Raw genomic sequence first — 25,971 nt, 5'->3', positions numbered from 1 at the left:
ACAAATGTGTGGGAAAATTATAATTGATGATAAGCAGTGGTATTCACACAAGAGTCAAGCACTTATAGAGAGGCTTAGATTCAAATTAAAATCAATTTTAAGGCTGGAGACAGGATTAGGCTACTTGGCTGGTCAAGCAATCCTGCAAGATGTCAGTCAGTGTGATAACGATGATAAGAAACTCAAAAAAAAAGAACATCAAAATAAGAAAAAAAAGTTTACATTTGCGTTGTTCTCTTTGTTATTATTATTGATTTCGTCGTGTTTGCTTGCTCTCGATAGTAGGTGTGTGTGAAGTTGCAGTGAGCACACGGTATCCCTGTTTCTCTTTGCCAAACTTTTAAAAAATGTTCATGTAAGGCTCTTACCTGTGTCGGGCTCCACGCCTCCCTTGCGCACAGTCAAATATTCCCCCCCTGCGCGTGTATTCCCCTTATATTCCTACTGACATGACAGAAGTGTGAAAGCTGCCGCGAGCCCGGCGAGTCTGATACGCACGGGCTGCAGAGGAGTGACCGTCCCACCAAGAGAGAGAGAGAGAGAGAGAGGCGGGGTGATCGTTGCCGCCATCGCGTGGCAAAGGGGGGAACTGCATGCTATAGTACAGCTGCGGGTGACCAACTGGCCCACTTTATGTGAGATTGGACATCATATTTTACCTCTCTATCCCACATAATTAGAAGATACTTCACATTTGCAGTGGTCAAAAGCCTTCACTGTAGGACATGAATGCTTCTAAAGTCAGGCTTTTTACGCAGCTGATGTGACGAAAGAAGGTTAACCTGTTTTCACACCCGACGGGAAGGGGCGTTTCTAAGATTTTTCTTTTTTGACCGGGTGGCACGGGGCGGGGAGGGGGGCAAGAACGAGAATATTTAATCAAAACAAAATCAGACGTGGGAAAAAAAACAGTAGTGCAGCAAATATACGAAACATACTTGGATATATGTTTTTCAAAGTGGATGACAAAATGCAGTAAAGTTTACAGTCTTGTGCAGCTCAGTGCTGAGGTGTTTGATGAAAATATTTAATCAAACACCTCAGCACTGACTTTTACCTAAAGTTTTTCAGATTCAAATGAAAAAAGTGATTCTGTGTTGTGTCTGGGTTAGGGTTATATATCACATTTTTGTCAGTTGATTTTTGGTGCATCATTGCATCCTGGTACCTTACATTTCCCTTTACCCTCTCTCACACACACAAACTTGCACACATGTCATCATTTACATACACACTATTGCTTAACGACACACACACAACCATTAACTGATCCCTGGTCTCCTTACTGTGGATATTGCTCACCGTTTCTCTCATCAAGTTCACTGAATGAACTTGAATGACCCTAACTGTCCCATTACATTTTTTCATCCCATAAAAAGTTCTTGTGCCCATGTTAGTCAGTGGTTTGCCTGCTTATATATCCCACTACTCCACACTCTCAAAATGTGAACACAGAGGTTCTCCCTGTGACCCTCCCTCTTCACTACACCTGATCCAAATTTAATGTTGACCAGTTAGCTGAACTTGGTGACTGCCCCTGATGTAAAACGAGTTTGACATCCCTGGACTAATCCGTCTTTACAACGTCAATCTAAATTACGGGCAACACCTCAACGCATCACTCTCTGGTGCAGGTGGGCACTTTACGGTACCTCAGAGAAAACAGAAACAACATTAAGCTGGCAAGAGTTCGCAAGGTCGCTCGTGTGGATAGTCACAGATAAATAAGGAATTAGTTCGGACCTGGACCTGGTTTTAAAAAGTTGAGAGTTCCTGGTGTTCTGACAGTGCCATTTACAAGCCAAACAGAAGATAAACGTCGTTGCACTCAGATTCTGAATGACTAAACTACCAGGAAATGCAGGTGTATCGCTGCTCGGGGACAAGTCCCTGGAGTTCTACCGGGACCCGGTGAGCTTCTGCCAGCAGAGGATCGAAAAACACCGGAGCAGAATGTTTCTCTGCCGCCTAATGAACAGACCGACAGCCTTTATCTGCTCCGTGCAAGGGATGAGAGAGCTGCTGTGTGGTATAGTGAACACTTTCTCTTTTACGACACATAGTTAAACTTTGCTTCCACAGTCAAAGGGATATATGGAAAAAATTTCCTCGAGTAGTCCATGGGAGAGACTCGGGATAGTATTGGGGGAAAATATTATTATTATAGAAGTTTAATTGTTTTTACTTTTACAAATGATTTAAATACTTGCACTTTAATAAATTACTCATATTATATTGCACACTTAAAATGAGGATAGGGCCTATTCAGTGACCAAAATATACCGAGAGAGAGAGAGAAAATAGATTTTTTTAAAGCGTTAATGTTAACACACTGTATTTATTTGTGATTTAGATTTTTTTTAATACATGACTTACTGGACATTAAAGTTTTATAATTTAAATTTTAAAGCACATGCTAGCGGTAGGAATTTGTGTAAACAAATTTAGTCCCTTAAATACAAATATCTCCAACCTTAATTTAGTCGTTTCTGCCTCTCACATTTAAACAGTTTAAATATCCCATGGCATGATTTATTCAACTTATGCATCGTGATGTGATGATATTTTTGTTATGCTGTAAAATAGGAATGAGATCACAGAAGCACTCATGAGAAAAAGCAGAGATTTTCCATGCATGTTGTGTTTAGTACAAATGAAGCAAAGTGTGACGTGGACGTTTGATTGAAGAGTATGCAGAGATGTTATGTGATGTGTTTCAGAGAAGTCCAGTTTGTTTCTTAAGGATCCAACTGACTTGATGACAAACATGTATGGTGACACCATTGTTACTACTAATGGTAAACACTCACACACATACAAGATGGCCCACACTTAAAGTATATTCAATTTGAGTATCAATTTTCCCTTCCCTACTCCACATGCTTTAAATACAAGCAAAAAACTTTGCAAACAGTGACTTGTATTGGTATATTTTAGGTGAGGAGGCATGCCTTCTCCGCCTGTCACTTACCAGCCTCTTTACAGGAAGCTGTTTGGGATCGTGGAGTGATTATATCGCAAGGTAATCATAATATTGTTACAACAGTAATTCATGTATTTGATAGCTGGGGGATGCCTCTGACTGAAGTTTGGGTTGTGGCGGCAGAAATAATTGCATAGATATATGTGACGCAACTGCAAACCTTTCACTGCTGCAGCAGTTGAAATGTGTCCATCCATGTCAAAGGTTTCTCTTGCAAGAGCTGAGTCCCTGTTTGTTTGAGAAACAACAGTTCTTTCCAAAAAAACAGTTGTACTTTTACTTAAGACTAAAATATGTCTGTGCTTGTCTGTTTGTGTCTGTGTAGTGTATGTGAGCGCTGTCTGAAGGACCTCTCTGTCAGGTAACACTTACACCAGTTATATCCACACATATTTACCTTTTTCACGGATATATTTATATGTATTAATGTAGCTCAAAGAATACAATGAGATTTACAACAAGTATTGTTTCACAGTCCGAATAAGTAAAAAGTGATACTCTTTGATAAGCAAGAGTAAAGTTAGGTCCATAAGTATTTTTACTGTGTATGTAGTCCTTTATTTCAGAGGCTCAAAATTAATCAGACAAATTACTGACAAGCAGTTTCATGAGCTGTGTGATCAAAAGGATCACACAGCTCAGCTGCACTAAGAGATCTTAAAAAAGAACTCAGGTGTAGCATCACAGATTCTTACCTTGTTTAAGAAAAAAAATCACTTAAGAAATAAGAAATCTGTAGAAGATAGGTGTATCAGTCTAATGTGTGCAATCGGTGGATGCCATCATGAATATAAATACAGAGGGTTCACCATAAGGTGCAAACCACTGGTTACACTCAGGAACAAGAAGATCAAAGTAGAGTTTGCCAGAAAACTAAAAGAGCCTGTACAGTTCTAGGGAAAAAAGTCTTTGGACAGATGAAATCCAGATTAACTTGAAGGGAAGAGGAAATTATAGAGAAGGAGAGAAACATCTCCTGATCTGAAGGAGACATCACCGTCAACATGGTGGAGATGATGTTGTGGCACGGGCGTGAATGGCTGCCAGTGTAACCAGGTCACGCGTGTTTGTTGATGACGTTTATAGAAGGAGCAGGATGAATTATGAAGGGCACAGAGCAATGATGCAGAACTGATCAGACAGCGCTTTACAGTACAAATGGATAATTACTCAAAGCCAACTGCAAAAGCAACTCAAGAGTTTATCAAGGCCAAGTCACTGAAAGACAAAGAAAGGAAGAAGAATCCTTGGAATAAAAAATGTGTTAGTGTATCCGATTATTTTAGCCTCTGAAAATGGGAGACTGTGTGTAACAATGTCTGCAATAACTAAACAAGTAACCGCCTTGAACCCCTTGAAGTAAAGCTGAAGGTCTGCACTTCAGTCACATCCTGATTGTTTCACTACAAACACACTGTGCTGATGTACAGATACAGTGTACACCACCCACCGCAGATGTAATTCACACAACCACAATGACAATATTTTGTCCAAACACACCCAACCTAACTTTGAAACCAAAGCTGTGAAGATGAATATCACCATGTGAAAAAAGTACAGAAGCTTTTTAAATGTAGTTGTTAGGACACTAAAATATAAACGTCCAATGTTTATAATATTCATATTTTCATACATACATATACAGCTTTATGGTGTGTTTCTATCAGTATTTCTTGAAGTCACTTGCTTAAATTACAGTCTCTCCCTGAGCCTGGTTCTGCTGGAGGTTTCTTCCTGTTAAATGGGAGTTTTTCCTTCCCACTGACACCAAGGTCCTTGCTCATAAGGGCTCATCTGATCGTTCAGTTCTCTGTTGTATTACTGTAGGGTCCACCTTACAATATAGAGGCACCTTGAGGAAACTGTTATCGTGTTTTGGTGCTGTATAAATAAGTTGAATTGAATAATTTAATTGAATAAACTCATCAATGTGTCTCCGATTGTATACTTGTGTGTGTCTGTGTAGTGGTCAGCCAGAGAGTGTATACACTGCTTTTAAGTCTCTGGGGACAGAGCTGGTGTTGGGCCTTTTTCTGAACGTACGAGCTGAGAAGCAACCTGAACTTTTCCAGGAAATCAGTCAGCTGTGCACCCAGCACTGGCACGGTAGGGCCATACAGATAAATCATACACACACACACACACACAAAAAAACCCTCGTGCTAATTTTTTATTTTAATTTTTTTGCAGCCTTTTGCATTGATGTTCTTTCTGCAACGTATTTTTATTTAAATATAACACTAAGAAGTGATCAATCTTAACACCTCTGGTAATGTTAAAACATGACAATTTTTTCTTTTGTCTTTTTTTGGCAACTTCAAGTTTTGTGCAATAGACTATTGCAACATCTCCAACTTCCTCTTTCATTCTGGGACCGCACACATTCATCTGTGTGTTTCTGACTCTTTTGTTCTGCGCCTTCTGCCCTCCTCCCCCTCACCCTGCAGGCCTGATCTCTGCTCCAGTAAATGTGAAGGTTCCTATGTGGTCGTCGGGTTTCTCCATTGCCCTCGATGCCAGGAACAAACTGATGGACATCATCAAAGATAAACTGGAGAATGACAAAGAGGGGTGAGACTGCACACACCTCAGTTCATCTGCCACTGCTGCTTTCACAAAAACAAGTTTTTCTCAATTAAATAGTTACATTTCTATCCGGATTGTTTGTGCACGTTTTATATCAAGACAGATATGTTTTATATGTTTTGTATTCCACTTTCTGTTCCTCTTGTGTCTGAATAATGCTATGCAAATAAACTTGACTTGACTGAAGTTAAATGATGTATAAATCTCTCCTTTCAAACATAAATCAGACTCTAGTGGAGGCCTTGGGTCTATACTGATGCTCTGATTTGTATAAGTGGCCCTTGATTAAGGATCCTTTCTCTTTCTTTTCTGTCTCTGCGGCCCTCTCCAGTTTTGTTGGCTCTCTCGGTTCTTTGCCGCTGCCTGACTCAAGTTCTGCAGCCCAGCACCTCCTGTTGTTCATTTCAGCGCTGATCCCGAAAGCCCTGGCATCACTGCTCACCTCCTTCACATTGGCACTCGGTGGGAATGGACAGGTACACAAATACAGGAGAAGAGTTTACAATAAAAAGAGGGAACATTAGTGTTACCCAACTTGTTATATCTTTTTGTAAAGGCAGTGATTATTGTTCTTTCACGTTTATTCAACAACTGCAGGAAAAGCAGCCATGAATGCGCAGGAGGAATCCACAGTAGTAAACAGGCCAGTCACAAAAGCTGTAGATAGCATTGACTCAACATTTAGCTACTTTTCCAGGGAGGTGTGTGTCAGGTCAGGGATAGCATTACAGTACGTTACAGTGTAGTGTTTCAGAAGGGTTTCTGGTTACAGTGTTCCTACGGCGTAGATTTAACACTGAAGTATAAAATCCCCGTTAAGCTGATTGTCTTAGTGCCTCATAAAATACTAACAGTGATCAAAACAAGCCAGTGTTAAGGTAGAAATGGAGTCCACCAATCATACTGTCAAGAAGGACTCAAAAATGCTCAACATACTCAAAAATGCAGTTTACACAGGGACAAAAAAACAAACCTGAAGCTACGGTTAGCCAGCTAGCTGCGATGTTTGCTAGCCATTTGTACACATCAACATGCAGTGGTCTAAGGAGCTTGGAAAGAAAATGTTTGGACTTCTTTAAGAGTCCTTGAAGAGGTTTCACCTCTCATCCGAGAAGCTTCTTCAATTCTGAAGAGCTGAAGAAGCTTCGCGGATGAGAGGTGAAACGTCTTCAAGGAAACTTAAAGAAAATAAACGATGGACATCCACCATGCCATTACCTGATTACTTTTTTTTTTTTTTAAAGACACAAAAAACTAAAGCAATCAAAGCTGTCATCCCACGCCTCTAATTTTGAGCCTTACCAGTATAACTCAAACGTCAGCATCAGCAGGACTTGAGATTCATGTAGGCTCTATATGTAAAATGTTTCAGTTTTCAGTAAAAATCTTTGTGCTCTGACATACAGCTCGTTGTCTCTGTCTCCATGTTCAGGAGAAAGCCCGTCGTCAAGCAGCAGAAGACCCTGATTACCTGTGCCGGGTGCTGCTGGAGGTGCAGAGGCTATGGCCTCCTTTCATTGGTGGACGCAGAATAGCTGATCAGGTAGTTTTTATGTAAATTTCAGTGAATGAGCCAGTGCTCCTCATCTAGCACAATTATACCGTGAGTAATGTCTTAAAAGTGAAAGAGAATGAAGATTTTAATTTCGTATCCATGTCAAACACGTCTGATTTTTCCACCACTCATCTGGTCAGTTAGAAAACTTTTTGCAGAATCTATTTAGTTCTATTCAGAGGTCCAAAGTTTATGAGTGCGGAAGTGAACATCATCATGAGAATATTTAACAACTGAAAAAATACAACCCTGCAGCAGTAATGACTTAAATTGGGAACTTATTGGTTAGTCTGGTGACTTAGCCTTTAGGGTAATGACTAATCTTTGGGACAGATTGTTTACTGTTGCGGATTGTTGCATTTTTAAAAAGCCTAGTCATTGTCAGATGACCAGTAGTTTCAGTGGATTGCATTTTGGCAAATCCTTTTCCTGTTTTTGGTCCACATGAACTCTTCACCTGCATGAAACCAAAGCCTGCTCAGACATCACCGGTCAGCACAATTTGCACTTCAATAAAAACTTGCTGAATTCAAAGGAAATAAATCTAGCAGCATGTGAACAGGTTGCTATTGAAATACCTCCCAGCAAACCTGTGTTTTCAGATATTTTATGGTTTGTATTTGTGTTTATAATTTTAATCCTGAGGTAGAAGTAGTTGTAGTAGTACTTGTAGTAAGCATTAGTTGTTTTGTCTTGCTCTGCCTTCCTCTAGATGGCGACAGCTGACTGTAGATGAAAGACTTTTCTAAGAGCGTTGTCTGTGTATGCTGTCCTGCAGAAGGACTTAGTAAATAAATATTGTATATCTTCAAATGCGGTAATTCAACTTTACAGTCGTTTCGAGACTTCTTCTGTTCTCTCACAGTAGCAGTCAGTGTTAGTGAAAGTCCTCTTGAAACCTTTATTTGTGTGCTTTTACAACTACAGCTGTGAAGGTTCGCCCAGCTGTGAGGTTTACCACAGGTAAACCACTCCACGTGTCAGTTATTATAATATCTTAAAGTTTGTTTAATTGTATTATTATTTTTCCTTTCACCCTGTTTGCTGTGCATGGTCCGTTGGTTCTCATGTGATTATGTAAACTGATATTTTGTAGGCGTGTTTGCTGAGAAAAGTCTAGTAAAATGTAATCTGTACACTGATCAGACATCTGCCTGATAGTCAAAGCCCACGTCGTCTCGACTTACCGCCTACTGACTGCTTTTACCCCAAGGATGAGGAATTCAACAGTGTGTCCGCCTCTTCCCTCCGTGGCAGTCTTTGAACCCTGTGACTTCAGCAAACAGGCTTATGCAACAGTCCAATCAGAGACATTGATCTCTCTCTGTGATCGATTTCCTCCGCTTCCCCTCCGGAAGGAAGTGAGTGTGGGAGGGGACGGTGGTGCCAGTGTTTTCGAGTGAGGGTAAAGTGAACTGGTGATGCTCTGAAGCGGAGTGGAAAGTTTTGTCACTCCTGTGAAACATACCAGTGCACCATTCTTGCCAGCGTCAGTGGTTTATACAGAGATATAAATAAGATAAACACAAATGCACGAGCAAGACTTACAGGACTGGGCGCTAGAATATCTACAGTGACTCGAGCAGCTGTGAGAATATTTGTATACTTAAAGATACTCCAGCTAAAGTTTGAAAAGCAGTACTTTGAAGACAACTGGCTGTTAATAATGACATATTGCCAGTGCCATAGCTGATGCCCTGCCAGAAAATGCAAGAGGCAAGTGCTGTGCCTGCTCTGAAAGGACTGATGAGATGTTTATGTGTGCAGGGAAGTGTGTAGGAGAATGAGTGGTCATTAGTATTCACAATCAGGTGGAAAAAAGTGGATCCTCCCATCAGGTGGAACTAAGATATGCAGTGGTGTTTTACAACCTGTGTGCAAGAGTGAATGAGAGAAAGGGGAGGAGGGAGAAAGAATGAAACCAAGTGCTGAGGCATTTCTCAATGAGAAGAGGGAGAATGAAAGAGATTTTCCACTCCACCAGAGAGAGGCAGAGAGAAAAATGAGTGTGCACAGGAAAGAGAAACAGTGATCATGTTCTCCGGCAGTCCATTAGTGCGGCTGCTAATGGATGTAGTGAAAAAGGTGATTTAAAAGGGCAACAATTGGTCTTTTTGCCCCAAGGTGGCTCTTTTCACCAGGGCTTAATGGAAAACTGGGCCCGGGATATTTTGTTTAAAATTGAGTTTTTATTCAGAATTAAAAGTGGGGCCTATTCACTGTGGTTTAAAAGGGTTTTTAACCCTTTCCCCTTTTTGCCAAATGTTGTCTTTATGGGGGAAAGAGTCAAAAGTTTCTTTCTTACAATTGTGCCATTTTCACTGCAGGTCAGGTGCGTATGTACACATGTAAAATGCAGTGTAAAGTAACACAAGCGTTCAGTAAAAGACCAGGAAAGCATTTCAAAGCCAAGTTTGTTACCCACATGATATTTAATAATATGAAAATAATGTGAATATGTCTCTCTGTATGTTTGTGTAGGACTCCACGCTCATGGGGTTTCATGTTCCTAAAGATTTTGGTGTGATTTATATCAGCCATGCCGTCCATCGCGACCCAGAGGTGTTTCAGGAGCCTGATGCCTTCCTGCCAGAGAGATGGAGCGGAAGGTGAGGATCTTTTCTCTCATTCTTTTATTTTATTTTCTAGTTGTCAAGGAGTGTCATCGTGGTAGTAGAATTTCAAACTCGATGTCGACACCTTGGAAATACTTGATACCATTGTCAATACTATGGGGGAAAATAGAGTCATTACAAAACAGAAATTAGAACAATGCAAACAATAACATCAATGACAACACGATTTTTTTAAGTTGCCTGATATGGTGCAAAAAATTGCATCACTAATGCAAAGTGTAGATATGACAAATGTTTAAAGATTGTAAAATGGTAGTGAAAAAAACCCAACACATAAACACAAAAGGACGAGGGGCAGTGAGGTAGTGCCGCGCTTCTGGTGACTTGGTACCATATTTTTGTTGCTGATGAAACAGAGCAGTTAAAGTAGACTGCTATTGTTTCTGTGTAGTTGCTGATGAACTTTTCTCACATTCAATCTGCTGACTGCCTTTAAGAGAAAAATAACTCATTTCAAACCCAAATAATTATGTTATACTGTAAAACTTATGCTGTCTTTTAAAACTACAGTCAGGGAAATTAGATAATGTTTTGCTACTTACTCCAACATTAATGTTATCGTTTTTTTATTTAGTTGTAACTGCTAACTAAGTAGTAAATGGTCAATTGCTAATAGTTAAACAGCAAATGTTAATGTACGCGCCAGCCAGGTAAACATTTATGATAACGGTTTAATACTTCAGTGCTGATGAAACAGGAGCGCTACTGACCTCTCAAAATTCCTCATAGTGTGAAAGTACAGCAGTGCAGTGTGAAGTTGTGTGTCAACTGGAGGGCACGAGGAGAGCACTAATGGTAACAGTACTGTTGCAAACGAGTATATAATCCAACAGTAATTTTGAGGACCAGTTAGTATCTTTTCCTTTCTTTTTTGACAACACTATTATCGAGTTAACAGCTCTTTACAGATATAGACCAAAGTGTCTCTGGTATCCTAGCACCAATGAAGAGGAGTATTGTACAAGAACATGAAAAAGCACGAGGGTTAAAACGAAGGTTTCTAGTCATTCCCAGCATCACCGAAAGTCGCAAACCATGCAGTATTTAGTCATTAATGTCTTTAGAAAAAGCAATCAATTATGCCTAGAACTTCAGCCTTGAAAAGGTAATGTATCAGTCTTTCAGGGAAAAACATTATTAATCAAGGCTTTCCCACAGACTTAAAATATATGAGCTGTGCCTCAAATGAGGTGTTAATTTCATGGGCTTTTTTTTCAAACATAGGTTTTCTTGATGTTGCTGGATTGACCTGCACATTAAATAAATGTGACTGACACACAGCCAAAGAGTAAAAAATTGTAAACTGACAAAATAGCTTCAAGAACGGACAGGACTTTGTGGACCAATGGAAAAAATGGTAAAATTAAAAAAAAATGGTGAATTTTTTTTGTTTTGTTTGTTATTCTGAAAATTTCTTAGATCAAACAAGAAGGAAGCAAACGGGCAGTTCTGTTTATACTCCCTTACTGATACATACTTACAAACACGCCACATTTGCACAGTCAAACACAATCAGCATTAGAAAGAGTAAGTGGGAGGAAGCTTTTAGTGCTGTGACACATCAGGGATCGAGGAAATGCGTCACAAAAAGATGTTTAAAAAAACACAAAGAAAAAGATAAAAGAATAAATAATAGAGCATTTTCTTCCATGTGCATTTATACGTATAGTGATTTATAAGGCACTCGATAAAATCTGAAAAGAAAGAATTATAATAATGGACCCTGCTTTGAGGCATGCCACAAAGCAAAAATGATTCGGGAATAGTTTGAGTAAAATGAGTTGAGTTAAATGGACTTCCAAATAGTAGATGATCTGCTCTACCTCTCGAGCTTCAGCCACCCCAAACGCCAGCTAAGTCCAATCGAGCATCTGTGGATGTGCAGGACAAACAAATCTGACCCACAGAGGCCCCACCTCGGAGCTTACAGGACTGTAAAGGATCTGTTGCTAACATCTTGGTGCCAGATAGCAAAGCACACTCTCAGGGGTCTGGTGGAGTCCATGCTTTGATGGGTCAGGGCTTTTTTGGGAGTGGGACCAACACACGGTTAGGCAGGTGGTCATAATGTTATACCTGATGGGTGCACATATGGCAAATATAATGCTAGTCACAATTTACATATCCCCAAAATGCTTTAGCTTCATTATATAATGGCCAAATGGCTTGCTGCGCAGGCAGGGTGAATACCTGTGTTGTCGATTATATTTTCAGTTCAGCACCTTGTAAAAACTATCTCTGTGTTGGGTTCTTCACCCTGTTGGAAATGCACCATGTTCAGTCTTTATAGCACAGTATTATGCTTATACAGAAAGTATGAACAGCTGAAGAGGTTCTGAAGCTGTTGATGACGTGACTAAATGACAAAGTTATACTGTATTAACATAGGCACAGATAATGGATTACTAATTGCAGCAGGTACCACACAATAACTTCCTGTTTCAATGATAACTTTAAGAATAGCTGAGGGGGTTTAGGCCACATTTGCTGCGGTCAGACTAAAATGCACAGTTTTACTGGATAGAAATGCACTCTTAAAATAGATGACAGCAAGATTAAATCAATAGTCTGTTCTACAACTTGTTTTATGACCGCAAAGCAGAAAAGAGTGCTGGTTAGTACTTTATATACATACGCCCACGTCTTTACTATAGCAACCAATGCAGATAGATAACAGCGCCTGAGCACACAAGTCTGACTGCATCGCTTTTACATGTACTTGCTCAGACTGTCTGCTGGGAAAGTAAAATAAAAAAGCCTTCTGAATACAAAAGGAGATGCATAAAGACTCTCTGTCTGTTACCTGCTCTGGTAAAATGAAACCCAAGCTGGCTCATTCTCTGTCAGCCATTCATCTGTTCATTCACTTCCTTCATTCAACTGTTTATTGTCATTCATGCTCTCTCTCTCATGTGACAGAGAGTGGAGAAAAAAACTATGAATGTATGTATGTAGGAAGGAAGCTGCTGCCATGGAAACTGGTCACCTGTCAGTATCTTCACCAATAGGGATTCCCCTGTGTGTATTTCTGTGAGTGTGTGTCTGTGTGTAGAGTGGGGGGAGAAGCTTTTTTCTCTCCCATGATGCCCTGGGAAAGAGTGTGATGGGTTACAGAAGAATGAGTCAGAGAAGCTCCCATCCTTTTTGCGATGAAACAGTAATAATGTTGAATTTCTTATATATACTGCATATATTTACTTTATTTACTTTTTTGTTGAGCAGAGAAATCTACTGCCATCAGTTGTCATTTTTGAAGGTGTGTGTAGAGACCTCTTCTTCACTCTTATCTTGTTAAAACTAACCTAATTACGTGTTGACTTTTATTTTAAACCAGATAAAACCATCACACCAAATGAAGCAATCTAATGTTACAGTTGGCAGTTTGGAGTTTCTCTCTTTGAGCTGATCCATTATCTTCCGATCGGTTTGAAAAATGGAAGCAGAAGAAATAGCCGGAAAAGCTCAGGAGGAATTGATGGTGCTGAATTCAACAGTCACAGTGCGAGCTTTAGTCAGGTTACGGCATTGGATTTCAGAGGGGTTTGCATTTACAGCATAGATTAACTCTCTCAGGTATTAAAGTAGAAGGTACTTTCTACCTTTTCCCAAGGGGTCGTCACACCAGACGATTCCACATATTTGGTTTGGTACAGATTTTATGCCAGACGCCCCTCTTAATGCAGCCCTTCCATTTATCGGAGCTGGGAACCAGCACTGGGAGCACACTAGCTTCTTACCCCCTGAGGCTGGGTTTGTGCTTCTTTCTGGTCTCGAACTGGGGGTCTTCCATCTGTGAAGTAAGGAGACACAGATGGAAGATGGTACACAAACTCAAAAAAGAAATTATCCTAAAACAGCTTAATAACTTAAGACGTAGATCCAACTAGATACTTATAGCGCAAAAAAAAAAAAAAAAGAGTCAAAAATCTGTTCAGTCTGCCTAACAGGCAGATACTTTTAGCCTGGAAATGGACACCATTTTAAATACTCTGAAGTGTGTGAACAGAGCACTCAGCTGAGAAGAGAAATCTATGAATGAATAGATGGCATGCTTTGTGTCTGCGTGTGTGAGCATCAGGTAAGATGGTGCAGGGTTAAGGAGTGAGTCAGAGGAGATTTTCCTTGAGATAGTCTGATGTAAAAGAAAACTCTAGAAAAGTCATTAATAAGAAACTGCACAAAAAAAAACAAAAGACAAAGATGAAACGTGGAGTGTAGGCGCTAGAAGTTTGACTATACCTCAATAAAGGTGTGAGTCATCCACATTAAGAAGATGTGTATATTTGTATGGATGATTCTGGTCACCTTTTTGATATTTCTTACTGTCAGTAAATTTTATTGAACCCTGAGAAGCGATCTGTGCGACCAAAGCTGATATATCTTTCATCCTTGCCGTGCAAACCTCTGCTGCCTGTCTTTGCTTGTCTTTATTTTTCATTTATCACCGTGTTTGTTTCCCTTTCCTCCCAACTGTTCCTGTCTCTGGTTTTCCATCTGCCAGTCTTCCTGGTGACCGGTTTCCTGTCTCTCTTGATAGTTGCCCAGCTCATTTTCTTGCCACCTGGCTGTTTAATTTAATGACTGCAGTCCTGTTACATAACAAGCCCACCTACAATCACCACAGTTTCATCTGTTTATTTTTTATTTTTTTGGGCAGTAGCTGGGTGTATTATCTACCGTGTGTGTTCCCGTTCATACTCGTCGTATATTGTGTATGTGTGCTTTTCCTGTTGGAGGCAAATATTGGAGCTGGCAAGTTAACATCCTATCAGCTCAACGCCCACACAGACTCTGGCCCTAGATAAGTGAATCAGAAATGCTACCAAGCACAGATAAAAATCTTAGCTATTGCAGTGGGCTGTGTTGCTAGTTTCACATAAATCCGAGAATAGGGACTTTTCTTCTTGTCTCCAAAAATAGTGAGAGACATCTTTTTTTTTAATTTGAAGTAGAAATTATCTGAAATGTCTGTGTTTGCGTACGTCAGCCACTGTATGAATTCTTAGAAACGACACAAACCAGAGTCACCAGTTCATAAAGATAATGCCAGGAGTTTGTCATAGTCTAGTTGAACTAAGTATAACAGTTTTGATAATAGGCTTTACGTTTTAAAATAATAGACTGCATATAAATGACACATAGAATTCAAGATGCTGCCCATTAGTTTGTGCACTAGTGTTCCTAAGCCTCAAGTTTGGCACGTGAGCTAGGCTATAAACTCACACTTCACTTTCTTAGATGCACCTTGCTAGTACTGTGTTGGACCACTTTTGCTTTCAGAGCTGCTTTAATTCTTCATGGCGTAGATGCAACAAGGTCCTTGAAATATTCCTCAGAGATTTTAGTCCATGCTGACATGATAGCGTGACACAGTTGCTGCAGATTTGTCAGCTGCACATCCATGATGTGACCCTCCCGTTCCACCACATCCCAAAGGTTCTCTATTGGATTGAGATGTGTTGGAAGCCATTTGAGTACAGTAATTGCATTGTCATGTTATCAAGCTGGAAACAGCCATCAGAAGATGGGTGTGTTGGTCATAAAGGGATGGACATTAAACAATGCTCAGTTAGTACTAAGGTGCGCAAAGTGTGCTAAAAAAATATTCCCCACACCACCAGCCCGAACTGTTGCTGTTTACAGTCTTCTGTTGTCCAGTTTTGGTGAGCTTGCGTGAACTGTAGCCTACATTTACTGTTTTTAGCCAACAGAAGTAGCATCTGTCATGGTCTTATTCTGCTGTTGCAAGGTTACTGTTGCCTCCCTGTCAGCTCAAACCAGTCTGGCCATTCTCCTCTGACCTCTGGCATCAACAAGGCAGAGAACCATTGCTCTGCCTTCTTGGATTGGATATTTTCATTTCTGGTCCATTCTCTGTAAACCCTAGAGATGGTTATGTGGGAAAATCCCAGTAGATCATGAGTTTCTGAAATCCTCAGACCAGCCCATCTGGTGCCGACGACCATCCTACCTTCTAAGTCACTTAAATCACCTTTCTTCCTCATTCTGATTCTCACTTAGAACTTCAGCAGGTCATTAATGCTGTTAATATTTGTGTTAATAAGCAGTTGAACAGGTGTACCTAATGAAGTGACTGGTGAGTGCAACTTTGATGTAGGGGTTTTTTTGCCATTGAACTTTAAATGCAACAAGATGCAAATGAAAATAAATGATGAGAGTTTTTAAGTGATCTGCAGCTATTTGTTCGTCCTCTTCCCTGTCTTCCCTATCTAATAATTAATCTGATGATGCCCTCTTGGCCTCAGTCATGATCTCTCACAGAGCTTTCTCATTATACTTTATTGCAGAAAAATGAATTATACTTCACACAAGAGTATACTGCTCTGATTCACTTCCTATCCACTCAACATATTTGATATAGCATTACGATGGAGTGCTTGGTAAGACTTCCTTTCCCTTCCTATAGTGTACGCCGCACATCTTACTGTTTCAGGATGTACCTAATAGTACATTAAACCATTAGTCAGATGCTAGCGAGGACACTAATAATAACACTTCTCACACACACAAACCATCTGACACAGTGGACCCAGACTATACGCACCACTAATGCTTCCTGTTTGCTTTTAATCAGAGCTCAGGTTTCAGGAAGACAGGATCCATTAGAGGCAAGACACGGCCTGCATCAGATGGATATTGAGTAATGGTTGGAAAGGACCTGCTTTCTTAAGTATATTTTTAAGAAATATTAGAAAGCAGGCATGATGAAGTAAAGTTGGGTCCCTGATTTTTGTTCATTTGTCTTGTGGAACTTCATTCTAAGCTGCACTCTTGGTTGGTTTCCTTTGAGGTCTAATTTATTTGTCTTTTGTGCCAAAGAGAGAGGGGTCAGCTGGATTGATCGAGAATTCTGGGTGTTTTATATGATGCATTGTAGAGTTTTTGATGATGAGCATCACCGTGCAGCAATGCTCTCCTTATTCTTTGTACACATTTTTTCTTCACCCAGCCAAGAGCTGAGATGGAGGCAAGCGATTGGTGCCATTTGTCAGCATTTCTATCAGATAGACAAACAACTACAAAGCCATAAAACTTGGTGCAGAGGTGGAGTGTGGGCAAAAGAAGAGCCCACAGAGAAGCTGCAGTTCATTGTCTTTAAAAGTGAGAGATGAGAGAATTGGCTTTGGTGGGAGACCTGCTTTCTCTTTGTGCCCTTTTTTTTGTCATTAGTAAAGTGAAACATAAAGTGAAACAATGACCTGAAAAAAACAGTCAGGGTGTTTTAGTTTGAACAACTAACTTAAAAAATACTTTGTATTGACAAAAAAATCTACAAGATACATCTCTGGTTGGTCTATATCAGATTTAAATATGGTCATATGCCATGCTGTGAATTTCTCATGGATGAAACACAACTTTAAATAGCTATTTTTTTTAAACAACCTCAAATACCATTTGGGATAAGTTTGCATAACGTGCATCTTTTTTTAAAATCATTTTTTCAAGATATACCTTTTGATTGACGTTTGTGAAGTCTGTTCAAGATAGATTATTGATTGATTTTTGCATCTCTGATTTGTCTACCCTATGCAAAATTTAATTGTAGCTCTTGTGTTTTGCATATGCAGGAACGAAGGCCATGAGCACTTCCTGTGTTCCTTTGGCAACGGGCCCAGGAGCTGCATCGGAGCTAAACTTACCAACGTCTTTCTGAAGGTGACCTTCACACACAAGCGTGACAAAGAATACATCGACACACACTCTTTAATTATCACTGTAAAAGTGACTTCTTTAACATAAAAGGTTTTTTATGTGGGTTCTGGGGGGGTTTGGGGTTTTTTTTTTACTTCCTCTCTGAGACTCTGGTGCATTTAATGGCTTGTTGAAAGATTTGTGGTCTCTGAGCCTCAGCTCTGCATTTTATATTTTGGGCTTCTGGGTTACATGTGGAGGGAAATCGGCTGAAAAGTCGATGGAAAGTTTACTTGCAATGGATTTATCCTCTTTAGAGACGAAGCAAGCGATGCAGCTGATCAGATGTGAAGTAAGGTCTCAGTTGAGCGAAATATTACTGATGTGAGACTGAGGCATCCAGTTAGGTTGTCTGTAGCAAAACTAATATCTTTCAAAAAAGAATTGACAAGAAGTTCTTAATTTAGATTTTCACACTCCGGATGCTGAACATCAGCAATATAATTTCTAGATGTTGTGTAAACAAGTCTTAAACGTTTAGTTAAATTAGTTAAAGAGTTATCATTAAATGTAAAAATAGAAACTTCATAATCCTCTTAAAAAGATATTTGTGTTTGCCGCAGTCAAACAAAAATTCAGTGTCTTGTTTGGGGTTTTTTGGGGAATATGTAGGCCATATGCGTTAAAACGTTATGCAAACCACAGAGATACGGCACCTATAACAGCATCTTTACTAAATTTTCCTGCACTGAGATGTGATTCGAGCTTCTCATGTCAATCCTTTAATGCAAAAACAGCTAAGCGTGAACCTGTTTACTGCATCTGTGTTAAGTGTGATTAAAGGGTTCAGTTATTGTTGTATGTTTAGATATTATTTTAACTGTAATTAATTGTGTATGTAAATGGGGGAGGGGGGTCTAAACTAACCATATCTGTCATTTGTAAAGAGGTTGCTATTTGTAGCTGTTACAGTAATAGCTTAAGCTAGTAAACTGACAGATGCTGTTATTGTTCAAAGTTAGAGGAAATATAACGTAGATGAAACGTGTGAGTCAGAACAGAGAAACAGAGGATAATGCTACCTTGTGCATAGCAGTTTATCAAGCTACTTTGATAAGCTGCTCCTTAATGACAAGGGGTCACCACAGCAAGTTGCTCCACATGCAAAGTTGGCAAAGTTTTATGTTGGATCTCCTTTCTGACGCAATTCAAAAGGAGAATTGCTTGCTAAGCGAATGTGTAAACCTCCACACCATGGGGCCACTTATTTTGGTATACCTGTTCAAACACTCATTAATGTATGGACATGGTCAATATGACCTTCCTTAGATCAGACAGAGCATCAGAATGGGGAAGAAAGGTGATTTAAGTGACTTTGAATGTGGTAAGGTTGTTGGCGTCAGATGGGCTGGTCTGAGTAATCCAGAAACTGCTGATCTGCTGGGATTTTCACACACAACCATCTCTAGGTTTTATAGAGAACCGTCCAAAAAAGACTAGAGTCCGGCCAGACTGCTTCAAGATGATAGAAAGGTAGCAGTAGCTTAAATACCTACTTGCTCCAACTAATGTGTATTGAACACACAACACATTGAACTTTGTCTGCTAAGAACAAGAAACTGTGGCTACGGTCCAACCCTATACTAGCAAGGACCACAAGTTACAACATAGACATCATGACATATATATTAAGACGTGAAACCAGTGATTGAGCCCACAGAATTACCAATAAAGAGTCCACTGAGATTGTATGCCATGTGAGCAGAAAGGTAATTGACTGATATGTAACTGGCCTCTTTCCTTGGGTAATCAAAGAACTCAACCCCCGGCTGGCCATTAGACATTAGAGTCCAGGTTTGCAGCACTTCTGTATTGGCTTCATTGTTTTGGGGTTTTTTTAGACCTGGTGGCCGCATCTTTCTTTTATAGCCTACAGTTTAACACAGAGTTAGCAGAGCTTCATTAGCAGAACAGGTCAACTACTTTACCTTTCTCTGAAATGCACTGGGAAAAACGCTCACAGCGAGCCAGCTGTGGATGACAGCTGCGGCTCAACTGATTGTGGCTGTGCAACCCCCCCAACACACATGCCCACACACACAGTGGAAAAACCAGTCAGAGAAGGAAACCATCCCCCAACCATTCAGTAAATAGAGCACTGCTCATGGGAATGACGAAATGCTTGGCTGGCTGTGTGTTTATTAGATATACCAGAGGGAAAGATCCGGGCACTGACTGTCCCCTTTTAACCACCTCACAATCCCAAAGGCATATTCACCATAGCTGCCGTTGCCTATATACTGGGCACACGCATATACACACGCAGCCATGAGAACAAGACAGGTGTGTTACAGGTGTGACAACAGGAAGCAAAGAGATTTAATTTCCCATGTGGGGGCATTCCTTCTAGAAAGAGGAGGGCACGTAAATAAACGTGTGCGTATGTGTTGTCAGCTTGACACTGGAAAGTCAAAGTGGTGACACCAAGTCAACAACAAATACTGTGAGCCAGTGGATTTCCAGGAAATATTACAGACTTTCAGTTGTCAATGATTTACAGATTTATCTGTGACCAGCTTTGTTTTTAGGCTGTGGTAGATGAAAGCAAGCTTCTTATTTCTGCATATTTGCCAAAGATTTGGTTGAAATGGCTACAGATTTTATCCAGTAGGTCATTTGATAACGTTAGCACCATGAATTTTTATGTATTACAATGTTTCTTTTCAAAACAAGAGTCCTGTTAAATTACTCATAAATATGAATTAAATGTTTCGATGGCCATGAAAAGCCTAGCTGCATGCATGCATGCCTCAGGAAAAGAAAATCCCCTTGCTCACAAGACAACAACGCTTGCTTGTGTACAAGACTTTGAAGTAAAGGAGCGTTTTTGTTCTTGTATTGCTCTGTCATATATTAGTGTGACTGTAATAACTCAGTCTGGATTCTCAGAGCACTGTTAGAATGGTGTTTCAGTTTTTTCTAAACCTCCTCAAAAGAGGTACTCAGATGCTAACATTACCGCAATGAAGGACACACAGGAATATCTCCCACACACCCAGGAAAAGCAGAGCATTTGTGTGATTAGTATTTAACTATATCTGTACAAAATGTAGTTGGCTAATAAATCTACTTAGACTAAAATCTACTAAAACTAATTAGTTAAACTAGTTCACCTACTCAGTTTATTTTTAATTAAATAATCAGGATGTTATTGATGTGCAGGCTTTCAGCTTTATTTCAAGGGGTTTAAAGTAAGTATTGCATTAACTGTTTAGGAATTACAGCGATTTTTATAGAATCAGAATCAGAATACTTTATTGATCCCTAGGGGAAATTCTTTATAGATATAATCGCCCATTTTCAGAGGCTGAAAACTTATTGTGCAATTGACTGATCGGCATTTTCATGGACATTTAAGCCTTGGAGTTGTTTAACTTGCATTTGGTAGCTTTTTGCTGGTACTGGCAATATAAAATCTAAAAATATATCGAATGCAAGTAAAGGATGAAAAGCAAACGTATCAAAGTGATAGCAAAAATTTCAGGAGTGGCTAAAAACCAAAAAAGAAAAACTGCTTCAGTGAAAGACCACAGAAGACAACTGATGTGGATGATCACAGAATTATTTTCATGGTTGAGAAAAACTGCTTCACAACACCTCACCAAGTGAGGAACCCTCTTGGGCAGCGGTCCCCAACCTTTTTGTGCCATGGACCAGTTTAATGTCAGACAATATTTTCATGGGCCAGCCTTTAAGGTGTCGCGGATAAATACAACAAAATAAAATGATATCACCAAGACAAAAACGGTGGTATTTTGTAACTATAATAATAAATGCGAATTCACTGTGTAATTGTGTAACTTTATTAGCAGCGTCCTCCTGAAATGTGCCAACAACATTAAGAGTAACATCCTCCTCTCTGCCCCTTAATGCTTTCTGGTCGCAATGGTAACACGTAAATATTTCTTTCAAAATAAGACACACAACTGCAACACAGGAAAAGATCCAGGGAAACCGAGTTAATGGTAAAAAACATGAAAACCATAAATTTCACACCCGAGCCTCAGCTCTCACGGCCCAGTACCGATCCATGGCCCGGGGGTTTGGACCGCTGCTCTTGAGGAGGCAGGTGCATCATTGTCAAAGTCTATAACCAACCAACAAACAAAAATAATAGACTTTGCCAGTAAACATCTAAAAGAGCAAGCACATTTCTGAAAAAAAGAAAAATCTTTGGATGGGTGACAGGGCTCATATTTTGCATTTTATTGTTAGCCAGTGGGCAGCAGTCTCCCAAGGTCAAGAGCTGTCCTGTTTTCTTCACTGAAAGACATTGCTAGCACAGGGCGCCCACAGAAACACAAAGCAGGAGATGAAGCATCGCTGAATATGCTTCCAAACCAACTTCATTCTAAGCCAAAGACTAGAAAATATGGTGAAGCAGGTCTTCCCTTTGGTTTCACCTGCACAAGTGCCGAGGTAGGTCTCCCTGCAGAATTGGTTTTCCCTGTGTCTCGAGCAGCGCTGGGCTGTTCAAATCATGGACTAACAGTATCCTAAAGTTGTTTATATTTTTAAACCCATTTTGCACAGAGAGGCATTTTTTGAAAAATGCATTGATAGCAACGTTGAATATTATTACACATGAAAAAAAAAACTACATGTAAAATAATTACACCGTGACTCTGCCTTTCTAAATGGAGGGACAGTAACTTCGTGTGTAAATGTAAGCGTGTAAAACCTAAAGATAGTAAGATTGACAGTATTTTGTCTCTATCTGCCATTCTGCAATTCATCTCATGTAAACGGGGCGCACAGCGTGACGTGAAAAAAGGCACATACCTTTGATGTTGCGTGACGAACTCTGTATTCCTCGTCCACACGTAAAAGCAAAAAAATGAGTTTTAAAAAATCTCCATTTTCGGTGATTTTCAAAAATACCCGTGTAGGTCCGGACGTAGCCTAAAAGAGTTAGTAGTTTATTTTATTACTACCTGTAATTTATTGCAGATTACTTGTATTTGTTTAATTGTTTACTAAATGTTTGAGGTGTGAAATAAACCGCAATGGAGCAAAATATGAGTGTGTGTGGTTGGAGGATGTGCAAACATTTTTCTTGTAAAACAAAGGGGGGCCCAGCAAAAAAAGATTGGGAACCACTGCACTAAGACATCATTTATATGTTTTTGTTCTCAGATTATTTAACAGTAAAAACAGCAAGATACATGGGGGTGTTAATGCACGCTATCTAAAATGCAACAGTGAGGGATGACTCAACCCTGCACTCACACTTATGAGTCACTGAAAATGTTGGGTGTGATTGAGTGGAGCTCAGGTGTAGTTCAAAGCAGTTTAATGTCTCTCCTCGTTCGGCTATTGTCCCTCTTCAGCAGGACAGTTATTGTTTCAAATTGGATTACTCATCATAGATAATCAGTTGCTTGTTTTGGATTATTTACGATTGTCATGATTTGTCTCTGTCTCTGGAGATATCGATATATTTGGCCACAGTAGTGAATACACAAAGTAGAATTACCACCTCTCTGATACTTAAAAAAATGAAAAAGTGTTAAATGCAGATGCTTAAGAAATGATGTAGTTTATTAAAGCTGTATAGATGTAGAGCTCGGAATAGATCGCACAGGTGTTCTCTTCCTGTTTTACTATTTACACTTGTATATATTTAATTTACATTTATAAAAATTATTCTACTTTTGATGTGTACAGTTTTAATAAAATTTCTTTTATTTGACTTTACTGGATATTTTTAAGTACATTCTAAATTAAATGATACAGACTGGCATCCATCAGCAGCGTTGCCTCTTAGTTTAGAGAGGACTGAATCAGTGTTTGATGCTGCTTCACAACACAAATGTACACTATATTTTTACTGCTTTTATTTTGCTGCTCAAACAGAATCTTCCCTTATCTCAGTTTTTAAGTTGTTAATCCTGTCTTTAAATAGTTAATTATGATAAATTTATAACAGAGCTATCTGCTTTGCTTTAATGATGCATGTGTTTGATTACGTCTCTTACCGTGCTTAATTACAGAAAAGATCAGACTGGCAGATTAAAGTACATCTGCTTGGCTTTCAGCAGGGTGACCATTTGCACACACACACACACAGACATACACACACACACACACACACACACACACACACACACACACACACACACAGAAGGATGAGGGCATGACCAGAGTAAAAAGTAGACTGCAGGGATCTAGGTCAGAGATGTGACTCATCGCCTCACTTCATCCTTCCCCCTGTCGTCCTCGCTACCCACCCCCCTCTCATAATTCTCCCTTCATTCCCTCTCCTCTCCTCTCCGTTACTCCCTTGATCCTTCCCCGTTCATTCATCCTCCCCCTCACAAGGAAAATCTTCATTCATAAAGTGGAGAGACGCAGGGGAAATATGTGTTGGTTAGACAGGTCCATGGCTGAGGATAAGCCGGTAAGGAGTGTTGTCTATGACATCACCAGTTCTGAGCTCTCAGTGCTCTCACTAGAATAAAATAGAATAGAATAGTATATGTATGGGGAAAATGAAATAGAATAGAGAATGGAAAGTAATGCTTCATAATATAGGATAATATAGAATAATAGACTGGCAATAATAGAATAGAATGTAGAATTATGTGGAATAGAAGAAAATAGATTAAAATAGGAATATATATAATTACATGAAAAAAGTAATAGAATTGAATACAAGAGAATAGAATTATGTGAAATGCTATGAAACACAGTAGAAAAAACATAATAAAATAGAAAGTAATGAAATAGAATATAATAAATACAACAAATATAATACAATAGAATGATGGGGTATTGGAGGGAAAGCAAAGAATCTAGACGAACTGAACAGAAGTGAAAATTGAAATACAGTAAAATAGAAAATAATACAAATAGCACAAAAAGTAATTAAACAAAATAGAATAGAGTTATTTGGAAAATATTAAAATAGAGTAATAGAATGGAATAATAGTTATATATAAAACAGAATGATGACTAGAACAATATATTGAATGAGTGAAAGAGAAGGGAATACAAAGGAGTGACACTGAGAGAAATGATATGGAATGAAATAAAGGTCTTCTCCTCAAATTATGCAAATTTCTGTGTTGCTCAAAGGAAAATGTGTTTCTAACTGTACGATTTTGTGTCTGAATGTAAGCATTGTTGATTCCAGGTCTAAAGGACCAAATGTTCCATTACAGCTTGCCTGGTAAAAGTTGTTGCATTGCTATTTTCAAACCTGGAAAGGAACACACAAAAACAGGCTTGAAGTGATGTGGAGGCTGTAGCTTTGCAAGTTGGAGACTTATTCAGCGTTGGTGGATGCTCTAGGTCTGCCAAGTGCCTTCAGTTTTAACATTTTGTTTTTGCTCGGCTTTAAAATAGAAAATTGTCACTTACACCCATGTAGCTCTTCACTCTACATAAGTTTCGTTTATGTAAAATGGAGCAAGCACAACCAGAAAACAGTATTTTTGTGTTTCGCTGCCAGGAAGCGTGCGTGTACCTGTTAAACAACTTTGACTGGTGTTTGGACCCTCCAGTGCAGAACCTCGAGTACAAATGGCTGCCCGTGTCTCGCCCTGCCAACCCCCCCACCGTCACCTTTACCCAGCGGGATCACACCCTATCTGGCAGAAGTGACACCAGCTAGGGATGCACAGTATGCTCCATGATGCACCTAAAAACTCTACTAAAAGTCACACATGCCTGTGCAGAAAACGCTGGAGAATATCTTAAGACACGCCGAGGAAAGCCAGCAAACTGTGAGGCTTTCCCCCGCTGTATATAATACAGTAATCATCCCGGGGAAAGCCGGAGAGAGTGCTGGTTTTCCCTCTGTCTGTTCCTCTGCCAGATATTCTGCAGCTTTCCTTGATGACTGCAATGGGAGACGAGATAAATGAGTCATTCTTCAGTTGTTGACTCTGAAACTGCCAAACGGATGTTTGTGTTCTGCCTTTTTTAATGAGTAATATGCAACATTTTAAAAACATTGACCAGATTTTTGACGAGAAAATCTTTATATGAACATTGCCTCTTGCTTAAAATTCCCTTGTGCTCATTTATGTGTTTGTATATATGAGAGCAGAATGTGAAAAAGCTCCAAAAAATAAAAATCCATCCAGGGGGGACACGTGCACGGATGAAAATCGAGGTAAACCCTCAGATTCCATCACTGACTGCAAACCTGTCTCCCCCACCACCACCACCTAGCAACCAACAGTGCTTAGCAACAGTTCGTCATACCGACTTGCCTCCTTTTAGTATGCAAGTCTCACACGCGCACACATACACACACTAACCTGGTTATTTTTGAAAGCGTTCACTTGGCACGCCATCTGAATTCCATGTAAATGACGCCAGAAGGCAATTCAGAGCACGCGTCTGAATTTTAAGCACCATGAATGATTTGAGTCATAAATGGAAACGATTCTGTGCCTCCTACATTTATAAGAATCAGTTTAATGTCATATTTATTAATGTGCAGCTGAAGTATACATGCATCATCTTGTGCTGTATCACTTAGATACCTT

The 25,971-nt window shown here is 39.6% G+C and overlaps 2 protein-coding genes across 2 annotated transcripts in view; one reads left to right on the top strand and one right to left on the bottom strand.

Annotated features, from left to right (window-relative positions):
- Positions 1–511, bottom strand: part of LOC113025924 (5-hydroxytryptamine receptor 4) — a 57,073-nt gene extending 56,562 nt beyond the window's left edge. Inside the window, exon 1 of the mRNA XM_026174182.1 lies at positions 369–511. The gene's annotated coding sequence lies outside the window, so the exon portion shown is untranslated. The remainder of the gene's footprint in view (positions 1–368) is intronic.
- A 1,163-nt stretch (positions 512–1,674) lies between these two features.
- On the top strand, positions 1,675–25,597 carry LOC113025923 (putative cytochrome P450 120). The gene is made up of 11 exons (XM_026174181.1): positions 1,675–2,029; positions 2,721–2,798; positions 2,938–3,022; positions 3,309–3,344; positions 4,950–5,089; positions 5,431–5,554; positions 5,901–6,045; positions 7,002–7,112; positions 9,606–9,733; positions 17,350–17,437; positions 24,927–25,597. Exons 1-11 carry the CDS (start codon positions 1,840–1,842, stop codon positions 25,086–25,088), a joined length of 1,287 nt encoding a protein of 428 aa, XP_026029966.1. The 5' UTR covers positions 1,675–1,839; the 3' UTR covers positions 25,089–25,597.
- Positions 25,598–25,971: the final 374 nt, after the last annotated feature.

This window comes from Astatotilapia calliptera, chromosome 7, assembly GCF_900246225.1.
Source record: "Astatotilapia calliptera chromosome 7, fAstCal1.2, whole genome shotgun sequence".
Lineage (NCBI taxonomy): Eukaryota > Metazoa > Chordata > Actinopteri > Cichliformes > Cichlidae > Astatotilapia > Astatotilapia calliptera.
Note: the sequence above shows the minus strand (reverse complement) of the source record. Positions and strands in the feature narration are given on the sequence as shown.